General features: G+C 45.9%; 1 protein-coding gene across 1 annotated transcript in view; it reads right to left on the bottom strand.

The window, feature by feature from the left end:
* Nucleotides 1-1,145: 1,145 nt before the first annotated feature.
* Nucleotides 1,146-11,474, bottom strand: part of LOC119386135 (zinc finger protein 609-like) — a 47,626-nt gene continuing 37,297 nt past the window's right edge. Inside the window, 3 exon segments of the mRNA XM_037653479.2 lie at nt 1,146-2,407; nt 7,682-7,819; nt 8,773-8,791. Of these exon segments, the coding sequence (XP_037509407.1) occupies nt 2,331-2,407; nt 7,682-7,819; nt 8,773-8,791 (234 nt within the window). The 3' untranslated portion in view covers nt 1,146-2,330.

Genomic DNA, 11,474 nt, shown 5'->3' with positions numbered 1-11,474 from the left:
AGATCCCGGCGAAGGAAAGGGCCAATTTTTTGTCCAATTCACTTCAATTTATGGCACAATTAGTGCACTAAAGTTAAAGACAGCCCCTAATGTCCTGTATGCTTTCCCAGGCCTAATTGTATGTTCGATTATTTAGATATGTCTAACACATAAACGAGCCCCTCAAAAAAAAATTTCCCTTGTTTCATTTGATGCTTCAGCAGTTACACACAAAAAAACACTACGGAACACTTCTTATGAGAGCATTGAAATCTCTTGTCCCAACTACCTATGCAGTCCTATGCTGGAAAAAAGTACAAGTGAGCATGGTAACAATTGTAACTGGTGGCTTTACGTGCAAGTTTACGGCTAATGCTGTTAAGTAGTCTTCGTTTACCGATGTGATCCTCATGCAACTCATACTTACATAACTGCTTAATTACTTCTACAATAGCTGCACATTTTTCCTATCTCCCGTTGAACTGTTTTTAAGCATAGGTCAATCCCAAGCCAACCCAAGGCAAGTTTTTCCAGAACTGCTCTTATGACAGTTCCAATATTCCTGTACAGCAAAATCATTTGATGGCACATTGTATCCTACGGGGGGGGGGGGGGGACCACAGATCACTAGAGGTCTTAAAGTACTCCCACACATACAAAATCAACTGTGTGGCTCATTGTGCAGCTGAAGACACCAGTGGATACAGCTATTCCACTCATTACCACGACACTAGAACTGCTTTTGAGAACGTGGACTCCCTTCACAACGTATCAAAAAAGATGCGTACATATAAACTGTAGCGAAAGCTTCCTTTAACCAAAGGCACAGTGCACTCAGATAGAGTTATTTTACGTATACCAACTTGTGGCAGAGTTTGGGAGGTGGATCAAACATAAGTACCAAGTTTTACAGCAGTGTGTTGCAATTGCGTATAGAGTTATACAGGATTTTCTGCACTGTATAACTTCAAGTGAAGGATGTTATAATTTATCTTTTGATTGGTACCTACCTGCTCGGGTCAACTAATACAAGTTACTTCTTTTTGTTCACTTCTCCCATAAATCTCGTGAAAGACTTCAATCAGTTGTCAGTACCTTTAAAATCTATACTCTAGAATCGGTTTTGTTTTGTTTTTCTCTAAACCAAGAATGGCAGACACCACAAAAACGTTTGAAAAATGAACATGTAATTCCAAACGTTTTTTTGACACCTGGGGTACACGCTGCACAAACATGACTCGAACCCGGCACTTCTTTGTACAGGAGCTTTTCTTTTTTTCTCAATTCCCCAAGGTGTCTCATGAGTTGACAGTGCCTAGCAGTTAGTTCCTCCTTACCTAGCGCAATCAGCAGAGCTGCAAGAGAGGACTAGAGGTGCTCAAAGGCACAACTGTATTTGCCTTCGTAAAAATACAGTCACTAGGACACCAACAGAATATTGAGGGTGGTGGGGATGTGGGCAGGAAGGGATAACTCTGCTGCAAACCAGGCACAGCAGGATGGGTAAAGGAGAAAGTAGTGGAGAAAAATAATAGAGTGGATAATATGAAACTATAGCTTACAATGAAACAGTACCACGAAATATTTAACACTTTGTACAGCCTCCCAAGACTGGGAGAATTGAACAGGGCAGGGAAAGGAGGGGGCAGGCCCATAAAGGTGAGTGGAAATGAAAAACTGAGAAAAGGAGGGGGTGGGGATGGGGGTGTCTAAGGAGGACCCCGCCTCCTTATAAAACACTCAACAGCAGCGCACACTCCTTTTTTCTTCGTCGTTGGAGAAACTTGCTTGGCATGTAGATACACCACACCTTCTATGCACACATCAACATCGAGAGGGTTGTAAAAGGAGGGCACAGAGAACATCTCGTTCGCAATGTCAGATTGGAGGCTCCAGCGAAGTCACCGAGATGATCTGAGAAGCAGCATCAGAAACGGGATGAGGGGGGAGGTGGGGAGTGGTGATGCCATCCTCACAGAAGACGGCGCTGTCGTGGCAGTGTCAGAGGGGATGATGATAGAGAGCACGCGTCTAAAGCCACTGCTGGGGAGTCGCAGGAATGGAGGTGGGGTCAGTCATGTCGCGCTATGTACACAGGGTGGGGAAACCGGGTTCGCACCACAGCCGCACGCGAGTGGCAGCAACAATCGCACACACACGCACATACACATCACGCTCACGAGGTGGGAGGGCACGCAAGCTTGTGAGGGAGCTGGGCGGGGTCACAGCAGGGAGGGGGCCTTCTTTTGCACATCAGGCGGTCCAGTTCGGGCCCCACACCACACACAGCAGCGGTTATTTACACATCGGGGTGGTCGTTGCACCTCCCCGCCAGGTACTGTGGGGAAGCCTCACTTGGGCACAAACGGGTGCAGGTTTGATGAGGCTGCCACGGCGCACGCAGCTGCCTGCTGGCTTGCTATCATGGCTGCAAACAGAGAAGCACAACAGTGGCAGACTTTAGTTGCTGACGAGGCTCGTTAGCGACCTCTTTTGAACCCATAAGTCGAATCCTATAAAAGGAAACACACTGCCACCATCTGGCAACAATCACTGCAGACTACTACAGTAGCGTGACCTATGACCTCACTTGTCAATACTTGCTAGGTAGCCCTCCCAGTGAATAATCCTTTTTTTTTTTTCTTATTGTTAGAGAAACTACCTCAACATGAATGGAGACAATTTAAAGAGACAAATGAAAATCAGGAATTCACTTCCACAGTGATTTTATACATGGGCACGGGCAGCACTGATTTGCAAATGAGTTGACTTGCTTCAGGGTACCTATGACACAGGTGTAATGAAAATACAGTAGACTCTCGTTCAATGGAACCTGAAGGGAGCAGGAAAATATGTTACGTTTAAAGGGAGTTCAGTTTACCGAGAGAGGAACAGGAGTGTGGAATTCAAGGACAACACCAACCATATCAGAGGTAGTTGTTCCACTTAAGCAGCAGTTCCGTATAAGAGCTTTCTGTTTACCGAGAGAGTACTGTACTAAATATAGAGGACAAACCTAGAAATAAAGCAGAGTTTAAAACTACTACTGTCCATGTCCTAGCACTAACAGAAGGCACGAATTGAGTTGGATATTGGAGCTGTGATTGCATCTTTCGATACTTTTCCTTTTCATACACTTCTTTTCAGCTTGCATTTGCAATTAAAATCATCGCAAGCATTTTAATAATGTTCTCCTGCTCTGTTACATTATTACACCTGTTACATTACACAAAGGTGGAAGCTACACCCTAATGATTCACATGGAAATTGCCTCTGTCTGGTATGCAACCTTAGACTAGCACTGCGAACTGCGATGTTAATACAGACTGTTTAGATAAGTTTACATGTAACTCGTGTATTCACTAAAACTTACCAGAAGTTTCCTTTTTCCTCCAGTTTGCTCGCCTATAAAAACTTAAATCAAGCTGCCTCAATATTGTTTGCCCTGGCTTTTATCCTTTACCAAGCCTACTTCAAGACCAATGAATTGCAAAAAGTGCCATGGCTGCTGACAGTAGTGATAAAAGCGAATGGTAGAGCCTTGAACAGTAACCTCACACCAAAATACTCATTTGAAAGTGCACCATTTCCAACCAAACGATACTACTGAACTGAAGAACACTGTTCAAAGTAGTATGAAGTCCCACTGGAGCAGCCAAGCTCAGATAGGACAATACCAAGTTTGAAAAAATATAACATGTCCATTATCCTTTTTCCTTTAGGTTTGCCCACCTGTAACATCTCCTTAAAGGGACACTAAAGGCAAATATCAATTTGACATTGACTGTTGAAATAGCGGCCCAGAAACCTCGTAGTGCTACTTTTGTGCCAAGGAAGTGGCCCCACCACGGTGGTATAGTGGTTATGGCGCTCGACTGCTGACCCGAAAGTCGCGGGATCGAATCCCGGCCGCGGCGGCTGCATTTTCGATGGAGGCGAAAATGTTTGAGGCCCGTGTACTTAGATTTAGGTGCACGTTAAAGAACCCCAGGCGGTCGAAATTTCCGGAGCCCTCCACTACGGCGTCTCTCATAATCATATGGTGGTTTTGGGACGTTAAACCCCAGATATTATTATTATATTATTATATTATGCCAAGGAAGTGCTTATTTTGAAATGAAATTACGTTTTAGTGGTCCGCATTGCATTAGCACACTTCAAATCACCCGCCTGAAAGCGATCTTTCTCACGTCACTGTTACAAGCCCAACGTTGACTGCCTTTACTGCGCGGCGGCGTGCACCATTCGGGCATCTGGCAACATCACATGCAGCGGCATTTTGTCGAACGTTCTGTCAGATCGACTTTCACGTGCATGCAAAACACACGCGGCAGTATGCGACACCGAAATTACCATTGAGAAGCGACCGCGTGAGCCAAACAGGGCGCCAGGCGAAGCGCAGTTCGGCCAAAACGAAACCTTTGAACCACGCGTGCCGTTCCCCACAGCAACGCCAAAGAGGTTCTTTTTTCCATGAATCAAACGGAAACGAACAAGCAGCACTTCATTGCGTCTCTTGATGCACGGCAGGTTCTTTTTTTATTGCACCTAGTTTGACTTCTAGTGATTAATTGTAGTCGGACGCTCTCGCGTCATCGGGATCATTTCCAAAATGTCTCACTCGTGGCACACGTCGTGTGATACATTTAGCTTAATTTCTCGGTAAGTAGGGCACTGCTATTGACGATATTGTCGTTTTAGACGTTGTCATACATTGAGCTTTCACTCTGACATAAACTGTTATTTGCCTTTGGTGTCCCTTTAAGTATCAAAACATGACACAAACATAATGCAAGGTTCTTTCCACAATGTCGCGTTTCAAAAAGAGAACGACCTCAGCCAACCTCTGAATGGCAGCAGGTCTAGGTTTGGTAAAAGTGCAATGCATTACAATGAAATGCATGGAGAGAAATTGCACAAGAGGGATGCTAGTGCAGTACAAGTATTTTTAATACCAACCTTAGGCCAATGACTTGACTCGCTACGGCAATAAGTCTCCATCCACATGGCTTACTGCACAAATGCTACTGCCTTGACACACATGCATCTTTCCCCTCATTACAACCAGATTGCATTTCCGTCAAAATACTATTGCATGACATGGTAGGCAGGTCATTATCATAATCATATCCAGCGCAAGTTCCACCACGTCCACGGACGGTATCGTACGGCCACAAATCACGTTAACAGATCAAGCATCAAACTAAAAATCTTCTAAGTCCAAGAATCCAGTTTTGTTGCATATACTTGGTTCATATTGTAAGTATAACATTTTAAGAGTTGCCAGAGCCATCAGAAATGTTCCCTAACAGTAATAATATCATAGGGTTTTAAGTGCAAGAACCACGATACGATTATTAGGTATGTAGTAGAGGGGGACTCCAGAATAATTTTGGCCACCTGGGGTTCATTAAATGCCCCTAAATCCAACTGGACGAGTGTTATTGCATTTCGCCCCCATAGAAATATGGTAGTCACGGCTGGTAGCTGAACCCACTACCACAGCGGGTAGAAGTGTCTCCTTGCATTATATCTGTGCAAACATAACAAGTGCACTAAGTGCAAATAAGGCAGGATCATAGTGTGCTCTGGGCACACAGAAAGCAGAAAGGATTATCCTGCATTACAGTACTACATTGAACAGGAACAAGGTTCAAATTTCAAAGCAAGCACCACAGCATCTGGCAAAACTTTGCAGCTAACGCCACACTCCATTTTAATTTCATTCCTTTGATAAAAGTAACAAACAAAATATTCTGACGTAAGCAGCTGCTTCAGGGAGCAGCAATATGCTGGCAGCTTGTAGAACCGGGCGTTGTGCTACGCAGACAAATGCGTGACTTCGTATTCACAAGCGGAAGCCAACTGACTAATCAAGTCTTGTACAGCTCCCACAATGACAAACTTTTAAAAATCAGGAAAAGGCCATTATGACAGGCGTGTCCAAGCCTTCTAGAGGTAATAGACAGTTATAGTTTAGTGTTAGCGTGATAGCGGGGGTTAAGGGAATAGCGTTACCGTGCCGCAAACGTTGGTTGCGGAAAGTGTGTTTTAGTTTAGTGGGATAGCGTTTACGTGCCCAAGCCGGGACGGTGGTGCCTAGCAAAGGGTGAATGCATTAAAAAAAGTGAAAAGAACAAAACCGAGAATGCTCACCTGTATCCCCGCATGCAGCAATATTATTCCTTTTCTAGTGAAAATAAAAGTAAATAAATATGAACTAAGCACCAAAAGCGAAAATTTTCATGTTGCAGACTTTTCTACATCGATCTTCTAGATAGGCCTAGGGACGTTCGAAATGGGAAGCAATCTCAAAAACTACACGAAGTTACCCGTAATGCCATGTCGTCAAAGCTACCTGAAGGCAACATTTCGCACAGTCGTTTGCTACGAAAGAAGTGGATCCGTCCACATCAACGCTAAATTCAGTTCGAAGCGGGCGTCGAAAACCGCCGCCATGTTTTATGTACACTACATTAACCACGCAAAAACGCTAACGCTAAATCTGAAAAACAGCGTGTGCACGGTAAACGCTACAGGTCGTTTACGGTACTGCGCATGCACACTTCGATCCCGTTATTCCGTTAAGCCCGCTATTCCGTTAAACCCGCTAAACTATAACTGTCTATACTCGGCGACAACTTTTCTTGACAGCACTATGGAAGCTGCAGAACCGAAAAGCATGCCTGCTACCGCGCCAAAAAATAGTACTTAGGTTTACTGATGATTTTCTCATTTGCACTGTTGAAATAAATACTGCTTTATTTATTATGAGACTTAAACACCAGCGGGAAGTCGTAGGTAAGATACAGTTATTGTTCACTTTGCAAGAATGCGTTCCTTTTCTTTTCATTTCTTAGACAGCACCACCTTTTCAGCACGCCCGTTTTCCAAAGCAAACATGGCGTCCGTGACGTAGTGCGTCAGTGTGCGGCCGCAAACGCGCTGTTTATGTTCTCCAAGAAAAATATACGCGTAATATGACACTAAAATGTACACTGAACAATCGAGATATTTCTCCCATTGACATTTTTCGTGTATATAATTTTCTAAACGCGGTAACGATGCGAGCGAGCAAAACCGAAATCAGCCGCGAGCTGCCGTACTACTTGCGGAGCAACACGAATGTGCGGAAGCCCCGCCTCCGTAGCCTTCGCTCCAATGTCAAGATAAGCTGTCGCCGAGTATAATATGCCAATGTTTAGATAACATGTGGAGTGGTGCGACATGAATTAAGATGTGAAAGCAAGTTAGCCATCCAACGATTACTCTGCTCCGTCAGCTCGAAATGCTTTTTCCTTTTACGAAAGCATTGGTAACGCCCATCAGCACAAATGCGGATGACACAAGAAACAGAGTACAGAGCCAACAGATCTGGCACACGAAATATAGGGGCATCGAGAATGGGGTAAACACATTTGCATACATCCCCTCCGAGGCCTATAGTTATAGGTGACAAAACAATTACATTACCAGCACCACCATGCTAAAAAATGTCCCCTGGCAAACATGATTCGGTACGACCTGACACAGTGGTGAAAGGTTGCTGCAATCTCTGCGACAGCTCACGTTCCTCCCATATACATACACTGCATTTTTTTTTTCCGCAGGCGATTATTGCTAGCTCGGAAACTTCGCTGCCTCTTCCCTGGAAACTGTAAGAGTTTGACTGCATTAAGCAGAGAAGGGAAGTCCTATTTACCATCACACGGTAGGGTCTCTGTGGCGGCGCCTGCTTCCATGGGCTTGGGGGCACTACAAACCAAGGGCGCCACGAGGTTAGGGGACCGAAATGGCGCGGGGCATACGACCAGATCGGTTGGCTCTGCTGCTTCCCTTTCTCAGAAGCAGTACAGTAAAAGCTCATTAATTCAGCCCCCAATAACTCGAAAAATACCAGATATCCAGATACAATGTGAACTCTCCACATGATAGTGACCAACGTATGCATAATCTTTCGACATCGAAATGTTATTTCAGAGATATATGGCCAAGCAACAGTCATGGCATGGCAACAGAAAACAGTCCAAGCGAAGTGAATGTAAGCTGCGGCATGCACACTGATATTCAAATGGGAACGACATAATGCCTTGCATGTATTCCTTAGACATTTAATACAACGCCAAGCATACTGTCTGACAGATGTTACTAGACTAAGACTACTGCCAAGAAGAATTTAAAACAGATTGCAACATTACCTAAACTTGGAGAATACAATGGAGCAAATTACAACGCTATAAAATGGCTCACCGGGAAATAAATGATAAGGAGGTAGTGCAAAGCACACTTATTTGAATTAGACATGTATCGTGCAGCTCTTGTGTGCTGCTGTGGTCTTGTGAACAAAACTGCATCACCTCTGCTATTTCTTGAAGAGTTACATGTGGTTTATCCCTATAGGTTGAAAGCGCTGTTGTTAGCACAAGCTGAGGACCACTACAGTGTTCACACAAGTGTTTATGGAATGTAAGCACTAGCTTCTGTACTACATGGGTACATTGGTGCCACTAACATTTTGTTAGCTGCATTTTGTTTTTGTCTTCACTCTTCTTTCCTTCTTTCTTTCCCTTTCCCTTCATAACAGAGCAAGTTTCTCTTCCCATTAATCTTCCTGCCTTTCGCTTGTTTGTCTATCCCTTGTTGCCTTTGTCTGTCCACTGGTGAGACACTTGAACCATCAAGATATTCGTATTGGTCATAAGAAACACAATTTATTCAGTATTAAGCAGCGAAAGACACCACTACCCTCTCGCCAAAAGCTTGCATGGGTTTTTAAAGGGACCAACAACTGACCACAACGTGTGATTAGATCCTTGTCAAAATGAAAAATCTGAATTATAGCGTCAGATTCTAGCGTCCTTCTCGCGATCAGAGTAGGATTTATATTTCTAAATCGTGCTTAACTGTTACAAAAAGCCAGTATGTCACGCAGCCTAGCAGATGAGCCTTGAAGCTGGATTATGAAGTTGTTCAGTATCAGTGGTTCGCTGTACGTAGTCTGATGTTTCACGCTCACCATAAGAAGTGCTCAAAATTAGAGTATGTACAGTAAAAGCTCGTTAATTCGAATTCCACGGGAACGCTGAGCAATTTCGAATTAAACAAAATTCGAAATAATGAAAGTGAGCAAAAATGGGTGGATTTCGGGGGTGGGGGCACGAAAAATATTTATTGGCCAAAAAAGTCGGTGATGACCACCTGCTTCTTTTCTCTGAATGCCACAGCTGCGGCTCTCTGTTCCAGCGCGCGGACGCGGCACAGGGAATCCTCTTCACCCTCTTCAAAGCTGAAGAATAGACGCGCCACATTAAGTGCCTCCATCACCGCAGAAGCTGACGGGCGCACAGGCGCTTCGTCATCTTCGTCTTCCTCACCTTCTGGCTCTTCAGCAACAGGCTGCGCACCGGCTACTTGAGCGATAATGTCCTCATCAGTCAGGGCACCACACACCGATGCACCGGTGTCAACTTCAACATAATCGGCAAAACGTACGCCCCGAAGAGTGTCGCGCAATGCCACTGGCATGAGCTCCTCAGCCCCGTCCACGTCGACGTCACAACTATCCTGCGCACTTCCAGCTGCAAATCCACTGTGGCGGAAACAGTTTGCGATTGTGGTCGCGGTCACCTGTTCCCATGCGCGCACCAACATGTGCATGGCAGTGAGCAGCGTAATGCCGAAGTCCTTCCTGTCGCCCGCGCACAAAATCATTCTCTCCAGCATGTGACGCCTATAAAAGCACTTGATGTTCCTTATCACACCCTGGTCCATTGGCTGTAGGGCCGCAGTCGTATTTGCTGGAAGGAACACTAACTTTGTTGCTCTCAGCTCAACGTCGACTTTGTGCGCCGAACAGTTGTCGACGACAAGAAGAACGCGTCTGCCGCCCAGTTCCATTCGCCTGTCGAATTTCAGTAGCCACTTCCTGAATAGGTCACCTGTCATCCAGGCTTTCTTGTTTGCGGCGTACTCCGTCGGCAGTGACCGAATGTTTTTGAAGCACCGTGGCTTGAGTGCTTTGCCAATCACAAAAAGGGGGACCTTTTCCGTACCGGTCATATTTGCGGCGACCAGAACAGTGACACGCTCTTTGCTGCGCTTGCCGCCGGCACAGCTGTCTCCCTTGTAGGTGATCGTCTTGTCTGGCTGCAACTTGAAAAATAACGCTGTCTCGTCAGCGTTAAACACATCCTGTGGTGAGTAGCTCTCCAAGTACTGCTGCAGGGTGTCGCTTCTCCAAGTAGCGCATGTTTCGGCGTCCACTTCCTTTGCCTCGCCGGATAACGTGCGGAATACGAGATTGTGCCGCTCCCTGAAACGATGAAACCATCCCTCGGAGGCGACAAAGTCTTCAATGTCCAAGCGCAGGGCGAAATCGGCTGCCTTGGCCATGATGATAGGGCCGCTCAATGCGATACTCTGGGCTCTCATTTCTTTAACCCAGATAATCAAAGCTGACTCCAGTTCCGGGAACTTCGCTGTCCTTAGCCTTTTTCGACTGGCGCCAAAATCCTCGGCTTCATAGGCGTTTTCAATGGCCGTCCTGTTGCGTATGTAGGTTGACAACGTGCTCGGAGGTATGCCGTGCTTCCTCGCAATTTCGTATTTGCTCGAGTTCCCTTGGTCAACCTCTCGCAAAATCTCCACCTTCTCCTTGACAGTCTTCGCGCAGTAGTTTCCCCGCGGCATCTTGCAACTTCGATGCGGAATAAGACGGCTTGACGGCGTGAACGAACAACGTGCTCGAGGAACAAAGTGACGCTGCCGGGTGCGGCCTAGGACTGCTAGGACTACTCCGCCGACTCCTCAGCGTCCCGCGGGTCCCGCGTATACAAGTGGCGCCAGGCGCTGAGATAGCGGGAGGGCTACGGAAAAAAAAAAAAATTGCTCCCTGGATTTCGGAGGCCATACTTTGCTCGCCCTTTGCTCGGAGGCCACTTGAAGCTCGAAAAAAACCGGTCGTGCCACCTATCGTTCGGCCGTAAAAGCTTCCACTAGTGTTTGACGATGATGACGCTCGGCAGGCAGGCCTGGCGCGCTTCGAATTATCCGTAGAGGCGGCAATTTCTGTTCGAATTAACGAATCGTTTTACACATGGTCCTCCTATGCACTGCGGACCGGACTGCGGCGACCATTCGAATTATCCAAAATTTCGAATTAATGAGGTGTGAATTAACGCGCTTTCACTGTATATTATTTCTATTCCCGCTCTATTCTGGCTGCTCAGGAGGTAAAAAAACGTCGCACCATAAAAGTGGTGCTTTCCTTCGCGGCCACCAAGAGGCAGTTGAACTGCACATGCGTGTGAGTGCACGCTTGCGCAGCAACCACCGCGCACAGACACGAACAACTCTTGCGAGCACCTCCCATTGTTTGTGTATGTATATGAATCCGTATCGGCGCGATCAAAATTTTGGACAATAAGGTTTCATGCGTTTTTCCGCGTTTACACTTCCGGATTGGACATTCGAACGGTAGCAATTCAGTTGCGCTA

This window comes from Rhipicephalus sanguineus, chromosome 3 (genome assembly GCF_013339695.2).
Source record: "Rhipicephalus sanguineus isolate Rsan-2018 chromosome 3, BIME_Rsan_1.4, whole genome shotgun sequence".
Taxonomy (NCBI): domain Eukaryota; kingdom Metazoa; phylum Arthropoda; class Arachnida; order Ixodida; family Ixodidae; genus Rhipicephalus; species Rhipicephalus sanguineus.
Note: the sequence above shows the minus strand (reverse complement) of the source record. Positions and strands in the feature narration are given on the sequence as shown.